This window comes from Mastigoproctus giganteus, chromosome 7 (assembly GCF_048544385.1).
Source record: "Mastigoproctus giganteus isolate SK-2022 chromosome 7, ASM4854438v1, whole genome shotgun sequence".
Taxonomy (NCBI): Eukaryota; Metazoa; Arthropoda; class Arachnida; order Uropygi; family Thelyphonidae; genus Mastigoproctus; species Mastigoproctus giganteus.
In genome coordinates this window covers 155,828,914-155,853,499 of record NC_143581.1, presented here as the reverse complement: position 1 = coordinate 155,853,499, position 24,586 = coordinate 155,828,914, and the positions used below count along the sequence as shown (strand labels likewise).

The 24,586-nt window shown below is 37.8% G+C and overlaps 1 protein-coding gene across 1 annotated transcript in view; it reads left to right on the top strand.

Moving 5' to 3' along the window:
* LOC150083272 (sodium channel protein para-like) overlaps positions 1–24,586 on the top strand; it is a 1,345,866-nt gene that overhangs the window by 224,690 nt on the left and 1,096,590 nt on the right. The window contains exon 5 of the mRNA XM_090377950.1: positions 10,850–10,941. Within this exon, the coding sequence (XP_090234076.1) occupies positions 10,850–10,941 (92 nt within the window). The remainder of the gene's footprint in view (positions 1–10,849; positions 10,942–24,586) is intronic.

The following is a 24,586-nucleotide window of genomic DNA, read 5'->3' as shown; positions in this document are numbered from 1 at the left end:
ATTTGGGCAGATGGGCTAAGAAGTGGCAACTGAAGTTCAACCTTGACAAATGCAAAGTACTGCATATGGGTAGAAGTAACCCCAGAGAAACGTACCAACTGTGTGGTACTACACTTAAGGTGGTAGAAAATGAAAAAGATCTGGTAGTAATTGTGCAGTCAGATATGAAGTTTTCTGAGCAATGCAGACAGGCTGCTAGGGCAGGTCATGCGGTTTTGTCAATGATATATAGGAATTTTGCTAGCAGGGAAAAGGAGGTGATTGTCCCTCTGTATAAGGCAATGGTCAGGCCACGCCTTGAGTACTGCGTACAGGTCTGGAGGCCTCATTTTAGGAAGGATGTAGATTTGCTTGAGCGTGTACAGAGAAGAGCAACACGATTGGTGAGGGGAATGAAGGGATTCTCTTACCAAGAGAGGCTTAAGTTCTGCAAATTGCAGTGGCTGGAGACTAGGCACCTGCGCGGTGATCTGATTGAGGTCTATAAGGCCTTGAATGGGTTGAGCACGCTGAATTCTGATGGGATCCTTCCACTTGTTCAGATTACGAACCTACGGGGACATAAGTTCAAATTAAGAAAGGACAGATGTAGAATAGATGTGCGGAAATTTGCCTTTAGCCAGCGGGTGGTTAATTGCTGGAACAAACTTCCATCTGTCGTTGTGGAAGTTGATAGGTTAAATAAATTTAAGGAGGAACTGGACAGGCATTTGGAGGGAATGGTGTGATTTTTTTTTTTTTTTTTTTTTTTTTTTTTGGCTGATGCTGCATAAGCTCCTACACTTGCTTTCTTGCATCATGTGCCACTACTACTACTACTACTACTACCTTGCTTTCTAGGCTGCTGCATATTCCAATAGATGCAGTGTGAGAGATACTTTCACCTCTGCCTGCAGCTCTAATTAATGTATTGCTCTGTGTATTCTCCCCCAAGCTATCAGTTTTCCGACCACCATGTAGCATCAGTGAATATTCTTGCACCCTTCTATTTAAATTTAACCCTGGGGGTTCACATCTTGTGAGTATGGGCTTGGCAAACCCAGGGTCCTGAGCTGGATATTATCATTCTTCTCTTTCTTGGTGATGCCTTTCTACTTCTCTCTTTCTCACACACAGGGGGGGTAACTCGGGAATTTTTTTTTTTTTTTTTGGCTGGTGCAGCATAAGCCTCAGGCTTCCTTGTACCATATGGCTAATAATAATAATAATAATAATGTATCCCATTCCAAGTGTTATCATGGTATTGGTAGGCATCCAGGCAAATGCCTAGGGTGCCATTTGGTTGAGGTCCTTCGCCATTGTGTGTATTATTTAATTTTATGGGTAATCCACATGCCCTAGGCAAGTGTATGATTTGCCTATGGTGCAAAAATATCTCACAATGGCACTGCACATTCCTGTAAAGACAACCTCTTCTGTTAACAAGCACTGACCACGCTGAGAAAGATTCTACCCCATCAGCCTTGCACAGTCTCTCCATGGCCAAATTTATTGACAAGGCTCTCAACATATATTCCCTCCTATTGTATCTGAACAGGATTGCAGACACTTTGAAATTTAATCCTAACTCAACTTTTTCCCACCATTGCCCTGTACTTGTTAATTAAATATTCAGATGTCCTACTCTTAATATCATTAATGACCACATGTACAAGAATATCACCTTTTGTGCTCCTAAAAAATTATATCTGCTCTATACTTTTGACCCTGCAGCCATACCTTTACCCAGGAAAAGAACATCATGGGAGAATCTGGTCACCACAGCAGGAAACACTTACCCTAGGGGGTGTTGTATATCGGATTTTTTTTTTTTTTTTAAAAAATCGTTATTTGGTTTTTAGGAGCATTAGCAACTAAGGCCATATTACTCCGGGGATATGTGGTGGTCATTCCCTGACCTTTCTGCATCCTCCGTATTTGGTGGTGACAGGCTCGAACCCCGGTCTAATCAAGAAGCGTGTGCTACGCACTGCTGCTTCTGCCCACCTGGCTACAGAGGTGCCCTTGTATATCGGATTACTGCAAATAAATTCCCTAGAGGAGAAGTCATTAACTCTACTATGACCCCACAAGGAACTATGACAACCACCTGGAACCAATCTATAACCAATATATTGGACGCCCTCTTTCCTGATGAGAACCAACCACTGACCTCACCCCAATTTGCAATAACCCAACAGAACAAGGAGTCTAATAATGCACAAGTAGAGCTGTCCTTCACTGCTGGTGAACTGCAGCAGGCCCTTGCCACAATGAAGGAGAGAAAATGTCCTGGTCCAGATCTCCTGGAACCTGAAATTGTCAAAATTGCTGTACAAACAAATTTGCCCATTTTCCTGGAATTATTTAATAAATATCTTAGCACAGGATCCTTTCCCCCAGATTGGAAGCTGGCAAATATGAAACTTATTATCAAGAACCCTAAAAAACCTCCGGAACAAACCAGCTCATTTCGCCCAATCGCATTACTTACAACCTTAAGTAAGCTCTTGGAGCGACTCTTGTTAGTGAGAATCAAACAACACTATGAAAATGTGAACCTTCACTCTAACCAATTTGGGTTCCCCCCCTTAATGGTGCACCAAAGATGTCCTACATACAATCACCACAGCAGCCCCAACTACCAAAGAAAAATGCTATCTAGCAATCTCAGTTGACTTTGCTGGAGCCTTTGATATCTCTGGTGGCAGAGTATCCTCCGACACTTCCGCCAAGCTCAAATACCGGAAAATTTGTACAACTGCATTAAAGAGTACCTTACCAACAGGGAAATCTGCATAACCACCACCTACAGTAGAATCACACATCCTGTCCTGTTCACAGAGGATGTCCACAGGGGACATCCTCTGTCTTGGGCCCCTTCCTGTGGAATGTCATCCTGGATGAACTCCTCATGATGAACTTAGGCGACGTCCCTGCTTATGCTTTCGCTGACGATCTTATCCTCACGCTAACTGCAAACTTCAGAGCATCCCTCGAGCCCAAGGCAAACTATACCCTAAGAATACTCCAGGATTGGGCCACTATCCACAGGTTGCAGCTCTCTCCTGCAAAAACCAAATCGATTCTACTCAAGGGAACCCTACAGACCACCCGACCACAGATCAAGCAGGATGAACAATCCCTATGGTCACGGAACTCAAATACTTAGGAATTTTGTTAGACAGTAAACTGTCCTTTTATCCACATCTAACATATCTACATACAAAAATCTGCAACTACACGTCCGTGATTAGAAACATACGGAAACTTGGAACCATCCAGCGCTGCATGTTACTCATGATGACAAGAGCCTGCCGCACAGTCAGCACTTCTGCTCTTCAAGTTTTGGCTGGGGTCCTGCCTTTGGACCTGGAGGTGATCTGCCATGGAATACACTATTGCCTATCAAGAGAAATTCCGGCCACCATTCTTTACCACACGATCAATCTCACAAATCAAGATTCATATGGAAAAGCGAATCCTCTTCTCTGTACTCACTCAAACTTAGCAGCAGAGATGCACAGACACAAGCAAAGGACCAATCACGAAAAAATTTATTCCCCAGGTCGCTACAGTTATCCCCAAAACTCCCTCTTGGTTCTCTCCATCTACATATCTTATTACTAGGCATGGATCTATCAAACAGAAGCTGACCCTGATGGGTATTGAGGAGGACCCCTACTGCTCCTGTGGCCAGGAAGAGGACTGGGATTATATGGTTTATATGTGTCCTCACTACGAAGACTTAAGATGCCATTTAATTTCAAAAATACATGATCCCCCACGAGACAGAGAATTCCTGTATATCACTAAGCAGGAATATTAACTAGCCTTTACCAAGTTTGCCCGTAAGAAGATCACACCTTGCAGAGGCAACTAACTCAATTGAACTAGCCTTCTGACTTTCATCTTATCCTTTATCTCTAAAGGACACTCTTCCCTCTGTAAGTGAACAAGAACAGGACTGGATCAGTACTCTATAACTGAAAACAACCTTCATGGATATGGCACCCATGGTCTTGCCACAACTCAACCAGACATGACTCCCTACTAACCCTCATGTAGGGTAGGATTTGCTTACCCTTCTGTAGGGTAGGATTTGCTAACCCAGCATTTTTTTAAAAATGTATTTTAATTTTATTTATTATTTTTTTTATCTTATTGTATTTATTTATTTTTTTATTATTATTTTATTTATTTTTAATTTTTTTTATCTTATTATATTAAATTACTTTGCCTCTGCCTAGGAAGCTCAGGCAACCCTGGCAGAGACCAGCCAGAGAATTATGGGCAGCTTGGCTACCTCCTAGTGGTGTGTGTGGGCAACGTAGGATCCCACCAGGGGCCCTGCAACCAAATGCCAGGACACACAACAGAACCTAATGCAATATGCCATATACAACAGACAACTCTTTTCTGGCATTAAGAGTAGTGCTGTATTTCTTCACAGTATACATGTGGCACAGATCTGGGAAACCACAGATGGCGCTTGACCCTAACACTATGCACACTGTGCACCACGTCAGTGTAGTACTACACAGTTGATACATTATTCTGTGGTTACTGCTTCCCACTTTTCTAGATCCTGTTGCAGCAGCATACTGTCATTAACAACCCCACCAACCTTCGTATCGTCTGCAAATTTGGACATTAAGCCTGATATACCATCATTAGTAAATATAGAAAACAACAATGGACCCAATACTGAACCCTGAGGGACTACACTAATAACATTAGTCCACAAAGAACAGTCAGGGCTGTGCGGTAGATTTTCTCAGTATGATGCAAGTCTTCAAAATGCCGCCCCTTAATTGTTCAAATTGTATTTTGATTTCGATGATTATGCCGCCCCTTTACGGTGCCGCCTGATGCAGCCGCCTCTCTGTATCATAGCACGGCACGGCCCTGAGAACAGTGTCCATTAATTACCACTCGCTGTATTCTCCCACTCAACCATCCCTTTATCCATAGCAGCAATTTGCCTCCAATGCCACACTACTCCAGTTTTTGCAGCAGTCTTCCATGTGCAGCAGTATCAAAAGCCTTTCCAAAATACAATATATGATATCAAAGTTATTCCCTGCATCCAGTTCCTTTGTGCCCACATCATAGTATCCAATCAAATTGGTCAGACAAGACTTCCCCTTAACAAAACCATGCTGTGTTTGAGCTATAACTGAAGTCTTGTCTAGATGATCCTGCAGTACTTCTTTAACCAGTGCCTCCATTAATTTCCCTGGAACAGAAGTTAAACTAACAGGTCTCTAATTACTTGCGTAGCCTTTTGATCCTCCTTGGTGAACTGGGGTCACATTTGCACATCTCCAGTCCATGGGTACCTCCCCTGAGTCTAAGGAAGCTGTCATAATTGTGGCTAAGGGTTTGCTTACTTCCTTTGCTGCCTCCTTTCATATAACTGGATAGATCCCATCCACCCCAGGTGCCTTTCTTGTGTTTATCTTCAACAGTTTCTCCTCCACTTTACTCCCAGTTATTTCAAGATTCTGTAGCTTACTGCTAGAGTTGAATACACCTCTGGCATTCCCCTCCCTGAATAACTCCTCATGTGTGTAGGCAGTGGCAGATTTCTGCACATGTGCACGAGGCGCGCGCCTGGGGCTTCGTAAATAGCGGAGGCCTCATGTCTCAAAAAAAAATAAATTTGTTTCATTTTTAATTTTTACACTAATCATTATTACCATTACTGAATAAAACTATAATTTAATATGAGAAGTTAGAAACTCTTATGCGAATATCCCTACGTATTATATGAAAGATCTATGCGAACTAAATGAATCTGAAGTAGAATACATATTATCATTAATTCCTAATTGCGCGATTTTTTCATTTAAACATTAGTTAAAATATGTATGAAAGAATTGCGCAACCAAAATGACTAAAACCGCAACACCAAATCTAGAGCGTGTGCTATAGTAAAAACGTGCGCATAGAATGCACATTGTAGTGGTACCGAAAATATTTAGAGGGGGGGCCTCAAAATTGAATTGTGTCTGGGGCCCCTCAAGTGCTAAATCAGCCACTGAATGTAGGTGCAAAATACTCATTTAGTTTATTAGCTACCTGAGCAGGATCGTCGACAGTTGAACCATCGATATCCATTGGACCAATCTGATCTTATTCATTCCCTTCCTTCTAGAGTTTACATATGTAAAGAACTCTTTGCTGTTTTTCTTTGCATCCTTTGCCAAAGATTTCTCATAATCTGCCTTCGCTTGCCTAACCTCCTTTGTGACTTGAATGGGGACTAGCCTATATCTACCATAGGCTATTGCGGCACTCATTAATTTATATGTATCCCATGCATTTTTCTTCTCTGCCACATGTCTCATTAGTTCATCTGACATCCATTTAGGCCTAAACCTTGAACAATATTTCTTAGATGGTATGAAAAGCCTCTTGAACAATATTTCTTAGATGGTATGAAAAGCCTAGTAGCTTCCAAGATTAATTCTTTGAATGCTTCTCATTTTGAATTTGCTCTTGGTAACATCATCAGTGGTCCATAATCGCACTGTATAGAATTTAAATTCTGTCTCAGACCTCTATAGTTGTCTTTATGAAAACAAAAACCCTTCTCTTTATCCCTGATGGTAATTACATCTTTGAATAAATCCCACTTCGACACATTGTGATCACTGCCACCTAGTGGTTCTTTTATCTAGGGATTCTTAATGCATGAGGAACACTACTGATAATCAGATCAAGAGTATTACTCCCTCTAGTTGCTTCCTGAACATGCTGCTGCTTTAGAAAACAATCATCCAATAAATCCACAAAAGCCTTGCTAGTGTGTGAGTGACCAACTCACAAATTCCAGTATATCTGGGAAATTTAAATCCCCATTATAAGACTCTCTGATTTACTGGCTGGTCCACTTTATTTCCCTGTACAACTATTCATTATACTCATCAGAATCATTAGGCCTATATCACACTACTACTCTCAATTTTGATTTCCCAGTGTGGCCAAGGTAAAGAAAGCCAACACGTGAACGATGAGAAACGTCAGATAACTTATGCGGAAAATTAGTTTCCCGACACTGGACTCTAGCGCTGCTCACTCGGTAAATAGACGGTAGGTGTTATCGGTCTGGAGCTAAAATCGAGAAGGATATATTGATTGAAAGGTAGGCGTGGCAGACAATGAAATGATTGGTGGCAGGTACGACAGATGACAAGCTACTGTGTTGTCATTGGTTGGTATAATGTGTATTTATGAGTAAAGAATGGTGCATAATAGTTTTGTGATTAACGGTAAACAGGTAATAGTAGCGATGAATCTTTAAAGAGGGAAGAAATTTGTAAGGAAAATAAAACTGATTTTTTGATGAAAACTAAATTAATAAAAATTTCGTTCTGTTCATTTTTATGTTTTTTTTCTCATTATTAAAAGCAGATTTTTGGAGTTCATGAATGTTTTTACTATACTGTTGATTTAGGTTTGGTTACGAAAAAAGGAAAAGGTTTCTTTATTTGTTATAATTCATACTCTGACATTAAATGGTAGGTTAGGAAATAATATAAAAGGTTTCTTTATATTTCGTGACCTAGGTTAGGAAAAGAAAGAATGATTCTTTCTTTATATATATATATAGATATATGGTGAATAGCTATTGAGGTGTTGATTAATGTTATGATATGTGTGTATCTGCACAAGTGTTTAAAAGTACAGTAATAAAAAATTAATATTTTGTTAATAAACAATTTATGCGCTAGGCCACCCATGATTCTAAGGAAAAAAGGTTAGGTTACCCCCTCCACTTCAGGAGCTGTTCAAGCTGCCATGGGATTCAAGTGGAGGCAACCTGACCTTTTTTCACCATTATGGAAAGTGTTCATTAGGGCAAGTTACCATTAATGCTTCTGATTGCTACTAAAGTGATACTAAACCGATGTTATCGTGTGTTGTGTTCATGCACCAATCAGCACATTGTTTGCCACATCTACCTGTCAATCAATATATCGTTCTCGACTTTTCTCCAGACCGATAACACCTACCATCTGTTTACCGAGTGAGCAGCGCTAGGGTGCTGCATCGGGAAACTAATTTTCCGCATAAGTTATCCAATGTTTCTCGTCGTTCTTGTGTTGGCTTTTTTTACCTTCACCCCCAGTGTTTATGTCACACCAAACTGACTCGACACTGCACTGTCCAGCCATGTCGACTGACTGTACTTCCTTGGATTTTGTGTTTCTTAACTAATAGTCTAACCCCTCATCCCTTCCTATCCTGTCTATGCTTCCTGTACACATTGTACTCACCAAATTCCATTTCTGCATTCCACATATCTGTGTGACACCATGTCTCTGTGATATCCCAACAATATTTATCAAATTTATTTACCAAACTCCTAGCATTGGTGTACATGCAAGTATACATGCACCTGTTATTATCCTTAACTACCCTAACACAGCCCATGTGTTTACTTGTACTGCAATGACTCCCAACAGCTTCTGAAATCTCCTGCATCTTGTTTTTCAGGCTGCTGATCATTCTAATAGGACAGTGCAAGAATCACTTCCACCTCTGCCAGCGGCTACTGTTAATCTATTAGTCTGTGTATCTCCGCGAGGTAGCAGTTTTCTGACCCACCTAACACTACCTCAATAGCATCAGCAAATATTCTTGTACTCTTTCTATTTAAGTGTATCCCATCCCTGTAGAAGCAGTCTCTCCTGTTAACAAGCACAGACCAGTCTGAGAAAAATTCTACCTCTTGAGCCTTGCATAATCTCTTCAGGGCCGAATTGATTGATAAGGCTCTCATCATATGCTCCTTCCTATCTTGTCTGGGCAGGATTGCACACTTTCAAATTCAACTCTAATTCATGAATTTTTTTTCACCAGTGACCTGTACTTGTTAAGTAATTCTGCCGCTTTCCTACACTTAATATCGTTAGTGCCAACATGTACAACAGTATCACCTTTTGTGCCTTTAAAAGTTGATATCTGTTCTACATTATCAACCTTTGCCCCTGGCAGACATACCCTGGTCCTGTTCCACCTATTCTTTTTGCACAATACGTTCTCCATTTCCCTGACAGTAGTCACCGACAACTACTAGTTCCTGTGGTGCCCGTGCATTCTGCCTTAGGGATTGCTGCTTTGTTGCATGATGTTCAAGTGCAAGCTCTGGCCTTGATGTGGGCAGCTGAGAGCTTGATGGGCCCCTCAATTTAGATCCTTCATGGGCATCCACCCTGTCCTTCAAGCTCTCATAAAGGCCCATAATAATGCTGAGTTGTCGCCTGATTTCCTCACACTCCTTACATCATGCACACACATTCTCTCCCCTTGGCAATATCATGTACTGTTCCCTGATTGCTCCACAAATATGAAACAAGCAGTACATTTTAAAAGGCTGTGATTCAGAGGACAACTGCCGCCTTAGTTTTTCCTGAGCCACAGCACTCCCATTATCTTGAGCCTTTTTATTTGCTGCTCTGGTCTGTGTCATGATTTAGATTCAATTTCAAATAAAATTTCAATATACAAAATTATAACCCCAAACTTATATCCCAATGCAGTTATAACACTATATATATAATTTTTTTTTTTTGAGTATCGAGTATTATTTCCGTGTTTCGTTATATAACTTCTGTATTTCCTATCAAGTTATATGTATTAATTAAGTGTTAATAATGTTACGTTTGTAAAATCTAAGTTGTTATATGTATTTAGTTAAAAAGTACAATTTTATACAAAAACGTCATTGTACTTTTGTACAATGAAGTTTAACAAGATTTTACTGATTAATTGATAATACAACACTAAGCTAACAGATTTCTAATATCTGCTACGTGTTTCGCTATCTAGTTTTACCTTAAACCTTATGCTATCCAGTTCGGGATATGTTGTATCATATAACAATGGCGGCAAGTTACGAACGGTAAATCTACAGAAAGTATTTATTAACTTTCAAAATTGCGCTATCTTAATTCAAAATAAACCAAGGAGCTTGATTAGGTCTATACGCTACTTATAGAAAATAATTTAATATAACAATTAAGTCAATAAAATGGCTAAATATGAATAAAAACTTTGCATTTGCCGGAGCTGCAAAATCTTGTAAAACACGTGGATTGGATACCCTTACCAATACAGGCACCTCCGTAGCCAGGTGGGAAGGAGCTGCAGTGCGTAGCACACGCTTCTTGATTAGACCGGGGTTCCCGTCACCACCAAATACAGAGGATGCGGAAAGGTTAGGGAATGACCACCACATATCCCGAAGCAATATGGCCTTAGTTGCTAATGCTCCTAAAAAAAAAAAAAAACAAATAACCTTACCAATACTAAGTAATAACGTACAAAATCTCTATCGAATTTCAAATTAAACTAAGTATCATGATTAGGAATATAAAGCTGCTTCTAGAAAATAAATTAATATGCCAATTTAAGTCAATAAAACAGCAAAAATTTAAGAAAACTTCTCTATTAGCCAGAGCCATAAAACTTCGCCCTAAAAACATACCCAACAGTAATTGATTTGGCCTGATTTTTAGTTCATGTTCAAAAACGTGATATTTTCAGAAGTTCTTGATGGTCTAAACCAGTGCTTCTTAAATAGCGGATCATGACAGAATTGTATGTGGACCCTGAAATGTTGATAGGTCAAAATAATTTTAGTATATACATTTTTCCAAGAGTATCTATATATATACAAGTATAGGATTTATTGGTAGGCTACTATGTTTTTACAATGGCTGAGAACTATGATGTTAAAACATACTGTGCATAAATTTGATGTGGTTTATTGTAATATTTATGTTATATTCATATTGCATTTCTTATTGACACATTAATAATACTTATAATGAAAATTTAAATTAACGTTTCTTTATAGATATATTACAATGGGAGTAGATTTGGGAAACCTGAGTGCTCTGAGGACATTCCGAGTACTACGAGCCTTAAAAACTGTAGCCATTGTTCCAGGTATCTAAATCTTTTCCAGATAAACTTTAAATGTTGTGTCATAAATTTCCCATCTGTGATTACTGTATACCATGATTTTTTTAATATTTATGATTTAAATTTTTTCTGTTCCTTTATAATTTCCTTAATTGATTTCCTTTATATTATAATGTCCTTTGTGTTCTTTTATTTTTTTCTATTCCTTTTGTACTTGAGCCTATCACAGATATTCTCTCTACCTAAGCTTTCTACCTGGGAGTCTAAAATGCTGATATTCAGGTGAAACTTGAGTAAAGTAGACTGAATTTGACCATCACTCTGTATCAACTAAATCCTCTGCTTGCATCTTCATGATGATAGAACTGTTGGTAACCCTGGGCAACCCCATTAGTAACCCCATGTTTAATTCCTGAAATATGACACCTAGTATACTGGAGGCAGCCACCCATGTGCAACCCAACGTAAGCATGGGTTGAGGTGTGGCATCTACACCACACAGAGGAATGCTGCTCCTCTGTGTTACTGTTACCAGGCAATACTAGATGGTAGATCACTCTCATAAATCAGTGCTATATCGTCACCACTTTGCTTATTGGAGGCTTGAAGTGATGTAACCCATGACCCATGTTTAGTTTCCAGAGCAAAGCTCCAGCAACTCCATCTCTTCCATCATGCAGTACTATTGATGTCTTTTGAGGTTATGAAGGGCATCATGGCAAGATCCAGTTCTTCTTTACTTTTCCAGGATACAGCTCTAAAATGGTGTTTGCAGGCCAGCTGCTAGATAGTCCATGGGACCGAACCTAATAGTAATGCTCCAGGAGGCATCCAGACCAGTTAGTATATAACTCACTGCCTCTCCTCTGCCAGATAGTGGCTGAAGGAAGTTTGAGTAGCGTGTATGCAGAGGGCATTGTCGAGGTCAGGTTATATCAAGCAGCTGGGTATGCAGCCCAGAACCATGCAGAGGGTGAGGTGAATGAGGCTCTTGCCTCAAGTTAAAAGCTGAAAGGGGGGCCAAAAGAAAGATTAAATAATTGCCAACATTTTCGATTTTATGTATTGATTATTCCAATCCGTTTATCATTTTGCTTTTGAAAGATGAAAATCTTTGTCGTGCCACTGTACAGATAGGGAGTTCTGCACGGCAGTGCTAGCTAGGGTGCCACCATGATTGTCGCCAGGGCTGTAGTGGAGGGTATACACAGGTATACACCGTATACCCTCTGGATTTTTTAAGGTGAATAGCCTATACACTGTATACCCTCTGGAATTTGCTTAATATGCACGCTATACTGTACTTTTCATAACGTTCATAGAGTATAGCTTCTGCTAATTTTACGACTACAGCACTGGTTGTCATTTTTATAACCTCAATTACTTGCATCCCGGCAGAGTTATCATCAACGCCATTGAGTGTAAACGCTCTATCTCTATGGAAGATATGCAATCTAACAGTTCATATTTTATTTTTTTGTCATCCCTTTATTTTTCTTAAAACGTGTACAAGACATATATATTAAATAAGTCATATATTTTTTTTTATATTTTAGAGGAGGGCACAATTTTTTGTTCTTGCCTCAGATACTAAAATGACTTGGCACAACCCTGATACAGCCTCTTGATCTTTTCTCACAAACAGTCCTTCCAAGTAGGCACCTCAGATCACAACTCAGTGATGGTCTCTTCTACAGTAGAACCTTTCTCTCGTGGCTATTCTCAACCTCATGACATTTGTTATAAAAATGCAAAATGCAATGGTCTGCAAGATATCTTTTCTTCTTTTTCTTGGTTGAGTTACTGTTTTAAATCTTCTGATTTCAATATTTGCTCAGATCATGTCAGTGAAATTATTCCTGTAGGGCAGCAATTTCCAAACTGGGAGAGACGCCGCCTCCCCAGGGAGGTGCAGACTAGTGCAAAAGGAGGTGAGAAAAGTTTAACGGAAATGTAATTTTCATAACATAACATATATAAATAAAAAAATATATATATATATAAATAAACTTTCATAACATAACATTAAATTTTATAACCTATTTTTTAAAGCATTTACTGCCACCTATCTCACTCTAACTTCGATATAAACATGAGATAAACATTTATTTGGAAAAATATTATATTTTGCAGAAATGGATTGATGAATTATGATTGATATGATGTAATGTAATATATATAATTTAGTGCATACTATGTATGACATATATAGGTAGATTGCATAGTATAGCATTAGCTGCATGGTTGAAAATATGGTTTCAGCAGTGTGCAATTGTGTTTTTTTATTGTTTTTGGCATGTTTACTTACTGGATAATAATCGTTAGTAATTTAGAACTACAGATGCTTATTATTTCATGTAGTATTAATAATTATTGTATTAACATATTAAAAATAAGAAATTGCACAATTATAGATGCTTTACTTCAAGGGAGGCACCGGGAAAATTTTACAGGTCAAGGGAGGTATGGGCTCAGAAATTTTGAGAACCGCTGCAGTAGGGATTAAATCCTTTTTATTTCACACTCCAGCTTAAAATGTTATCCTCTATCTAAACCTTTTATTTCCATAAATGTGTTAGGGCTGTTCAAGATAAGAATGTGTGCATATTGCAGTTGGCTTGAATCCTAATCTCCAGGTTCATTTTCTGCTTACACCAAAGCTCTTGAACCTGGCAGTTATTAATCAGTCCAAACTAGATTTTGAAGAGGCTAGGAGTAGAAAAGATTCTGGTCTCTTGTCAAAGCAATTGGCTGCAACTTTTGCCCATCTCTATTCCAACCCTGGTCAAAACTGGATGGTTCTATTGTCATCTCAGCTAATCATAAAGCTGATCTGCTATCATCCTACCCTTATTGATTATACCCATATTGATGATCTTGGCAAACCATCTCCTACCATTCCCAGTACACTCTACCCATTGCCTCCTGTGGTCTTCCATCAAAAAGATGTTAGAAGAATTTTGAAATCTTGATGCCAAGTAAGCACCAGGTCCTGATGGTATTTCTCTACTTGTTCTCAAAACCTGTGCTCCTGACCTTACTCCTGTTCTGTGTTGCCTTTTTTGCTTGGAAATTTGCTCATATCCAGCCAGTTCTTAAAAAGGGTGAGAAATCTCTCCCATCCAGTTGACATTTCATTGCCATTACTTCTACTCTTTCTAAATTAATAGAGAAATACATTAACTGCAAACTTCTAAACTATCTAGAAACCTTCCATCTAATCAATGATTGCCAGTATGGATTTCAACATTGATCCACTAATGATATGTTACCCATCTATGGACAAATTCAGTGGAAAGTTTGGCAAAAATCAAGCAATTGCTCTTGATATTCTAAGGCTTATATTTGTGTTTTGGAAAAAAAAAAGGAAAAACTATAAGCTTCCATCTTATTTTTTTCCAAATGTTTTTGTAGGGTATCCAGTTTTCTCTGACCACTCACTGTGGGTGATGGTAGATAGCTCTCTGTCTTCTAACTTCTCCACTAATGCTCCTGTTCCCAAAGGTTTCATTTTCTCTCCTCCACTCTTTTCCTCTTGTATATTAATGACCTTCTTCCATCGACTGGATATTCTGCCCATAGTTTTGCTGATGATGACATATTGCATTCCACCTTCCTCAGTTTAAGAAACTTTGCGCTGAAAAAACAGCTCTTCAACTTCTCGAATATCCACTACCATTTTCTTAAATACTGATCTCCAGGTAATTTTCTGGTGGGATAAATATAACTTAGTTTATTTCAATCCTTCTAAAACTAAGCCTTGTTTTATATCTTGCAAAAAGGATTCTTCTGCTCCTATGCTTATTTTCAATACTCAGATTTCTAAACATGATCATATATCACTATTAGGGATTAGTCTGGTTTCTGACCTCTCTTGGCATAAGCCCATCACAAATATTATTTCCTCTGCATCTGAAAAACTGGATTTTCTCTTTCACTGTTAGCATTACTTTTCTTCCAAACAGCTACTTACTCTGAACAAATCTCATCTACCCTACTATGGAATATTGTTCCCCATCTGGAGTAATACCCTCAAAACCTCTCTCACTCTTCTAGATTCTATTAAAAAGAGGGCAAGAGGGCAGTTAGGTTAATTAATGACCATCACTAACAGAGTCTCTCCACTCTCTGTCTCATAGACATTCTGTTTTTGCTGCATGCCTTTTCTATAGATACTTCCATGGGCACTGTTCTTGTGAATTGGCTTCTATAATTTCTGCTCTCTTTTCCAAGCCAGTCAACATCCTTTTACTGTCCAGCTTCAAACTCGTAGAACCAACTTTTCTTCTTCCTCATTTTTTCCTTCAACTTCCATTTTCCTTCACACATTTTTCCTGAAAAATACAATCTACTGAAATTCAAGAATAATGTAATCAGTATTTCAATATTTTATTTCTTTCATTTTTATTAACTTTCTGCCCATGCACAGCACTAAGTACTATAGGTTCATTAGTATATAGTACTATTTTCATAAAAAAAATAAAATAGATTTTAAAAAATAAATTGTAGTACTGATGCCAACAGAAATTTTGATGGCAGATAGAAGTTACCAGTTACTGTCTCCTAATAGCAGAAATACCTATATTATAAAGGTTGTTATAAAATTGATTGTCATAGGCAAATTTAACCTGGCAGCAGTGGTGTATGGTATTACAGGACCACTTGAAAATTATCTGTTGCACATTAATCACCAGCTCTTCCTCTACCTAGCTTACTAAATCCAGAGTTTTATTTTAGTAGAGCTGGAAGTAATGTATGCTGTTTATGTGAGTCTTTCAGTGAAATTAGCAAATCCTAGTTATACATGTGCATGCATTAGTTTGAATTTTCAAACAATGATTTTATGTACTTGAAAATGGAAGTGACTGATAGTTTCATGTTTATATTTTAATTGTGTGGAGGGGGGACAATACAATGTGTTAGTCATAGGTATAGATTAAATGACAACTAAGTGTGTTATACCATGTGAATATATTTTAAAATGTATTTATAAATCTATAATTTTAAAATGTATTTATAAATGTAATTTATAAATTTAAAATTTATAATTTTAAAATGTATTTATAATTCATAAAATCTTGAAGAGGTAACATGTACGCCTTGTGTACTCTTTGTGGATGTGTTTTTCAATTTCAAGCAGTGGGAAATGCAATGTAATCAGATATTTGCAAAAAAATAAGCATAAGGACAGTGCACAGAGAGAAATGCAAAAAGATGTAGCATTTCATAGTGATGATGGCCATATGTGTTGAATGTTTATTTGCACATATTTTGCCACAGAACATAACCTTCTTTTGAGTTGTGCTGATTGTGCAGCTGCATTGTTCAGAAATGTTTCTTGATAAGCGAAATAGCAAAAAAATGCAATTGTGGAAGAACTAAAAACAGGCATTGTTAGTTGCATGAATAGGGAAAGAAGCAGTGATGACTTTGAAAAGTGGGTCATTTCCAATTGCTACAGATGACAGAAATCAAAGTATTTCTAAGCTATTCCATTATTGAGACTGTTCATAATTTAAAAAAATTGTCAAATCAAAAGCAGCATGCTTTCAATGACTGCATTGGAAAATAACTCAAAGTTACATTAGGCACCATCCTCTGACACCCTAAAATCATGTGGAAATCCTTTCAAAAACTGCCTGACACTTACTGTTGATGGCATTTGTTATGGTTAGTCTAAATGTTGTAGCAAGGATATTAAAAGGGAAGACTGAGCACTTATAGCTAATATGCTATCCTTGTCATCTTATTAATTTGTGTGCTGGAAGGGGGCTGCATGCCTTCCTCTGAAATTTGAATATTTGGTGGAAAATTATTACTATCTCAAAAGAAATACTGAAAAGAAAAATTAAACAATTTCAAGTGATGCATGTCACTGACTGGAGTAAAAAAATGTTTTGAAGCACATATATGTGTTGGTTGTCTGGTTAAATGTGGAACTAGACTGGTAAAACAGTGGCAACCTTTGAGAAGTCTATTTAACATAGAGGTTAGATGTAGTGAGAAAAACTGTATTAATACTTTTCGGAGGTACCAAATTGAAATGTGCACTCATGCAGTCATTAATGAGTGGCACTGACCATGTTCAAATCTAGTTTTTGATCCAAACGTTTTGAATGAAGGTAAATTAATGAATTCAAGAAAAAGAACCTTTGAATCACAAACTCTCTCTCTCTCGGAAATTCAGAATTTTTTTTTTTTTTTTTTTTTTTTGGCTAGTGCAGCATAAGCCTCAGGCTTTCTTGAACCATATGGCTAATAATAATAATAATAATAATAATAAACTCTTTATGAAAGCAATTAGATAAATAATTCTAGGCATATTATCCTAACTCATGTAGAAAGTCTGTTCATGTTCATCTCCTCCGACTTAAATCAAGCAATTTGGTTGGTTTTTTTTTTTTTTTTTTTAATTATGCCAACATTTGAAAATCTCAACATAACTCTTCAATCCACTGTGCCCTAACATCCATGTACTGAGATCATTACTCTTAGATACATTTAAGAATTTTGTGTGCAAATTTATTATAACAGCAGCTTTTAACTCTTCCGCTTCCATTTTGGAAATGGAGTACCATAGTAGGCTAAACTAGAAGAATGAATCTGACTTAGTTATAAGCATTTTTTCTGTCCAGGATGTGGAGAGTGTAAACAAGAGAAGATGGATTCTATTAATTTATTCAGAGAGGAAGTACTTTATTGCTGTTTGCAACTATATGGTACACAACTTCCAATTGAAATTTACATTATTATAAATACTCAGGAAGCACAAATTCATTAATTAGCAGTGCATCATTTTTGTGGATGTTTCCAGTACCTCTAAGGGCAAGTAAAGATAAAGCAATAGATGTTTTGCACCGTCAGTTTCAGTGTGAGGATCTAATTTACACTATTATGAAAGAAGAAAGAATTGGCACAGTGTTCCATAGAGCTGATAAATGCACAAGGAGGCTTGAAATTTAAGATTATCCCATGCTTTGCATTTTAATAGTTCCTCATAGCAGTGTTTATTGTGAGTGAATATTCACACATGCGAAAAAAACAAAAATAGTTTAGATGTGTTCTTTTTAGTAAAGCTTTGGCTATGCTCTTGATAGCCAAGTCTACATAGCAAAGCCATTGTAATGAACTGAACTTGTACTCAATGTTTTTGTAAAGGGCAGAAGCAGTCGAAGCAGTTTCTTGAAGCAGTCGGAATCAGTTGACGTCTAACAGAAAATCCAAACAGAAATCCACAGATATAAAAAATATGGTTTATACTAATTAATATTAATTAGTTAATTACTAATTAAGTATGCTAAGTATTTTGTTGTTTTAGTTATCTGTTATTGATTTAAAGGTCAATATTGAAGTAAAACTAAGTAGAAAATTGCAACCTGTATGTTCGAAAAGTACGTAATTAATTTGAGCAAATAATAATTCTCTTAAAATAATTTGTATGATGTTCATTAGAAGAATGAACTGATTCCTGTTCCCTTGAGAAGTTATTTTTTTGAGATTTTATTGTAGTTTATTCAGATAGGTTATCCGAGTTTCCTCATAAATAGAATAGAAAATGTAGGTTCTAGCACAACATACACTTTTACAAATGCAAAAAATCATCTCTCTCAAAATACCTTCCCCTCTCTTTTTCATTAAAATCCTTCATTTTCCTAAAATAAACTGAAGTCAACAAATTAAAAATATTTACATTTTTTAAGAAAACAAAAAGTAGGTTTTAGTCAAATGACAGTAAATCTCCCATTTTTAATTATTTTAGAAACTATTCATTCACATGTGAAATTTCATGTCATTAAAAAACACTCTGTAAAATGACTTAGAAAATGTAAGTAAATAACAGTTTTACTAATGCAAAAAATTACCTCTGTAAAATGCCTATTATTTCTAAAATTAATAAATCGAAGAAATTAAAAAACATTTACATTTTTTTTAGTATAAATAACCATAAAATTTGAAATTTTAACAATTTCATAAACTATTCATTCTCATGTATAAAAAAAAAAAAAATTGTTTGTGCTGAGCATGCATAGCAGAAGTTAAGTGAAACTTCTTTAGGTGATTATTTATCACCTAAAGAAGTTTCACTTGGCATTCATACGGCCAATACAGGATCTTCACCAAAGATCCTGTATTGGCCGTATGAATACCACAGGCGATGAATATGCATGAATGGGAGCCTCGGAGATATGGGATGTTCTGTTACAAATTTTCGACAAGTGCTATTGCATTGGAAACCATTTGACGTCGATAGAGTTGGAATCACTTTGTTCTTGAGAGAGCCATGACAATTGTTACAGGCCGACATTTGACTTACATCCCCCTTTGGAAAACCTGTTTGAAGAAGAGCATGATCTCGAGCTGCTACATTCTTCACATCATTCTTGAACCAAAGCCGATCATACATGGAACAGACTGAACCAAAATGATTCTCTAGGACTGTACATTTAAACTGTGTGTGGATGCTTCGGTGTTTCTTAAAATCCTGTTGCTGCTCTGGCTGTGTATTACGCCCGCTATGTGTTGAACAATTTGTTGGAGTATGTCTGGCAGTCAGTTTTGGCTTCTTTGACTGTGATTGCATTTGAGGACTCTTCATTGTTTTCAGTCCTCAAACTGCATTTACAACTGCGTTTGAGGACTCTTCATTGTTTTCATTTGCAGTATCAACTTCCATGACTCCTTCCAAATTCACTTCTAACATTCCTAGGGAGATATAAGGCTCTGAAGATATGGTTGGATCTTCTCTGGCTTCTTTGTTCAACTCCATCACACGCTGTAATTTCTTCCACTGCCGAAATAGCTTAAATCTCTCCTTTGTACTCAATGGAGGTGGTTTTGGTGGTTCCATTTCATGTATACATGCTCTATATGCCTTACACCACTCACTATCGGTCTTTGACATGTTGAATTATAAATTTTTTTTCCATCTAAATTTTTTATTAAATATGGTGGAGAATGATGTAATCAGTAGAGGTATTGATTGGGTCGTACATCATGCGTGCCTGGTGCGGAGTGGTACAATGGTGGGGTAGAGGAATCATTTCGTGTTGCATTTTCCTGGCGATTTTTGTCAATCCATGGACGCATTGCACATGTATGTGCGCTATACACCTTACAACGCTCACTACAGTGGACCCCCACTTTAAGATTGGTTTACTGTATGATCAAATCACTTTATGATGGACACTACATAACAAAATACCATTCACTATATGACATGTAGTAAGCGCCAGTCATTGTGACCACGTTTACAAATTGAATTTTAATTCTATTAATGGTAATTCTAATAAGCGAAAATAGGAGGAATATTAATCACAGGCTATAACAATAAAGATACAAAGCACAGATTTACACTTTATTACCTTACCAATTAACAAAATTAAATGATACACGAACTACTACCCCAGCCTAATTCTGCTTAATTTCTGTGATTGAACGAAAACTGGGGCATTTAGCCTAGTATGATAGCTGGTTGTTCAGTGTGCTTGTAAGGCATTTCCTTTTGGCAATGGTCGCATTTTCGTTGCTTTTTTTGTCAATCCACGAACACAATTTATTCCCATCTGAAAACTGACTGGAGTGTGCCTAAAGAAGTTTCACTTCAAAAACACCACTCTCTGTAAAATCACTGTTATAATTTAAATCTGTACACTGCTTATACAGGGATTACAATGAATTGCACTTTTGTTTTCTTTATAACTCAAACGAATGGTGGGTGAGCAAGCAGCAAGTCACAACTGTTAGACCAGTTCTCAGAAATTTAGTAGCAATGGATTGCTTTACGAGACCACAACGTGCATTTTGTGTACGTATATTTTACCAAAACAATAATTCAATCATTACCGTTAGATGTAGATTTCATGATTACTACAATTTACATGACATTAGTCCAAGTGTAAATCTGATCAAATCATGGGTCAAGAGATTCAAAGAAACAAGTTCAACAATAAATCAATGACCGCTGGGCTGCCCAAGAACTTCCAGAAGCGATGAGAATGTGGAGCGTGTAAATGTTCATTACACGAGAATCTGTGCCAATCAGTTTGGAAGCGTGCTGCAGAATTAAACTTGCCCAGAACATGTGTACACCAAATATTGGCATTAGCATTAGTAAAGGCTCATGATGCAAGAAAGCAAGCTTATATAGCATCAGCCAAAAAAAAAAAAAAAAAAAAAACCCTTATTTCACCCATCCACTCGCTCCAAATGTTTGTCAAGTTCTGCCTTGAATCTATTTAAGCTATCAACTTCTACAACAACAGATGGAAGTTTGTTTCAGCAATCAACTACCCGCTGGCTAAAGGCAAACTTCCCTACATCTATTCTACAATTGTCTTTCTTCAGTTTGAATTTATGCCCTCTCAGGTGATTATTCTGAGCAAAAGGAAGAATCCCATCAGCATTGAGCATGCTCAAACCATCCAAGACTTTATACACCCCAATCAGATCACCTCGCTGGTGCCTTCTCTCCAAACACTGTAATTTGCAAAACTTAAACCTTTCTTCGTAAAAGAGCAACCCTTTGTAACATTCATCAATCTTGTTTCCCTTCTCTGCACTGGCTCCAGCAGCTCTACATCCTTCTTAAATGAGGCCTCCAGACCTGTATACAGTACTCAAGGTGTGGCCTGACCATTACCTTATACAAGGGGATAATCACCTCCTTATCCCTGCTAGAAAAATTCCTGTATATCATTGACAAGACACAATGAGCTACTCTTGCAGACTATCTGCACTGCTGAGAAAACTTCATACCTACCTGCACAATTACCCCCAGGTCCTTTTCATTCTTTACCACTGTCAGTGTAGTACCACACAGTTGATACGTTACTCTGGGTTACTGCTTCCCATATGCAGTACTTTTCATTTGTCAATGTTAAACTTCAGTTGCCACCTCTCAGCCCATCTGCTCAACTTTTCTAGATCCTGTTGCAACAGCCTACTGTCATTAGTGTCATTAATAACCCTGCCAACATTTGTATCATCTGTAAACTTAGACGTTAAGCCTGTTATACCATCATCATCAATATCATTAATAAATACACAAAACAACAATGTATCCAACACTGAACCCTGAGGGACTCCACTAATAACATTAGTCCACGAAGAGCAGTGTCCATTGATTACCACTCTGTCTTCTTCCACTCAATCATCCATTTATCCATAGCAGCAATTTGTGCACAATGCCACACTGCTCCAATTTGTGTAGCAGTCTTCCATGAGCAACAGTATCAAAAACCTTTCTAAGATTCAAATATATGATATCAGAGTTATTCCCTGCATCCAGTTCCTTTGTGACCACATCATAGTATCCAATCAAATTGGTCAGGCAAGACTTTCCCTTAACAAAACCATGCCGTGTCCGAGCTATAACTGAAGTCTTGTCTAAATGATCCTGCAGTGCTTTTTTCTTTCCCTGGAACAGAAGTTAAACTAACAGGTCTGTAATTACTTGTGTCGCCCTTTGTTCCTCCTTTGTGAATTGGAGTCACATTTGCACATCTCCAGTCCATGGGTACCTCCCCTGAGTCCAAGGAAGCTCTCATAATTATGACTTAAGTTTTTGCTTACTTCCTTTGCTGCCTCCTTTAATATAACTGTATAGGTCCCATCCACCCCAGGTGCCTTTCTTATGTTTATCTTCAACAATTTCTCCTCCACTTTGCTCTCAGTTATTACAAAATCATCTAGTTCACTGCCAGAGTTTAATTCACTTCTGGCATTCCCCTCCCTGAATAACTCCTCATGTGTGAATGTAGGTGCAAAAGACTAATTTAGTTTATTAGCTACCTGAACAGGTAGCTAATAAACTAATCAACAGTTGAACCATCGATATCCAGTGGACCAATCTGATCTGATTCATTCCCTTCCTTCTCTAGTTTACATAAGTAAAGAACTCTTTGCTGTTTTTCTTTGCATCTTTTGCCAAAGATTTCTCGTAATCTGCCTTTGCTTGTCTAACCTGCTTTGTGCCTTAGTTACAGATCAGCTTATATCTATCACAGGCTTCCGTGTCACCTATTGATTTATACGTATCTCATTCATTTTTCTTCTCTGCCACATGTCTCATTAGTTCATCTGCCACCAGGGGCCTAGTAGCTTGGTCCCGGGTGGCCAAGCTACTAGGCCATTTCTGTGGCCAAGCGATTTTCTGAGCTCTATAAAGTGATTCAAAGCATTCTCCTTTAAAGGAATCACTCTTCTCTTTAAGGTTCCCATTAGTTTCTCTTAAGTTCTTAAAAAAAGCACAGTAGACTTCATCTTACAAGTTGTAAGTTAAGTCAGGAAAGAAAAGACAACTTTCCTTTTATTTTTATTAGAGTTACTAACCCAACTAACCTAACAACTGCTTTGCCACTCCTGGCATTAGTCCTGCTTCCCCGTTGCGGGGCCGGTAACCTGAGTGGGAAAGCCAACCCTCAGGGCCAAAAGGAGTACAAAATGGACAAAGAAACCTTTCCCTCACTTGATCAAGACCAACCCGATCATGACTCCTATCAAAATAAAAGACAAAAAACAAATCTGTCAGCAAGATCACCCAGCCTTTCTCTCTATTCTTTCTGTATCAGGTTTTCCTGTGAGAAAATTATCCCTATTTGTAATCCAGAAATGCTTAGAAAATGCTGCAGGATCACCGAAGATGGTAAACGGTTAGTCTGGAGATCTGCTGGTGGAAACAGTGAAGCCAAAACACTCAGAAATAGTATTGAAACTGACTATATTTGGTGCAATTCCCATGAAAGTAACCCACAATGCCACTCTGAATACATCCAAAGGAGTTATAGCAGAGTAGGACATCATTAACATCTCAGAGGATGAAATTGTGCAAGAATTGACAGATCAAGGAGTTAAAGGTTAAAGCAGGGTATCTGAATTGTCATATGCATTCACATATACTGAATCCCATCAGGTGTTATAAGTGCCAGAAATATGGACACTCCCAGGTAGTATGCTGTGCCACTATAATTTGCCGAAACTGTGGTTCAGCAGAACACACTCAAGCTGATTGTACTGTAAACTCCTTCAGTCCCAATTGCAAAGGTAACAGGTCCACCATATTCAGCAAAGGTCCAGCATATTCAAAAAATTGCAAAATGTGAAAAATGGGGAAAAAAATACAAAACAGAAAACAAAGTAACATATCAGGAAGCTAAAAAATATTATACAGTTTATGCCGAAATGCACGTATGCACAAGCAACCCAACACAGTCATTCTATTGCTACTCAAACAGATATTACAGTCCCTCCAAACATTTCTTTTGCAGATTGGGCCAGGTCCATGCTTAATTGTGCCCCCGTAGCCAGGTGGGCAGGAGCAGTAGTGCATGGCACATGCTTCTTGATTAGACAGGGGTTCGAGCCGGTGACCACCAAATATGGAGGATGCGGAAAGGTCAGGAAATGACCACTGCATATCCCCGAAGCAATATGGCCTTAGTTGCAAATACTCCTAAAAAACCAAATAACAATAACAACCGTGCTTAATGCTAAGCCACAACCTGCCAAACACAAGCAACTGGAACAAGGAATTAATATTCCAATTTCAGTTCCACCCAACATGCTGAAACTATGAAAAAAGCAGACAAAACAGTACCAACAGATCATGCTCAGACTAAAAAACAATTCCCTATACATATGGATGTTGACAACAAAACTGACCCAGAAGAAA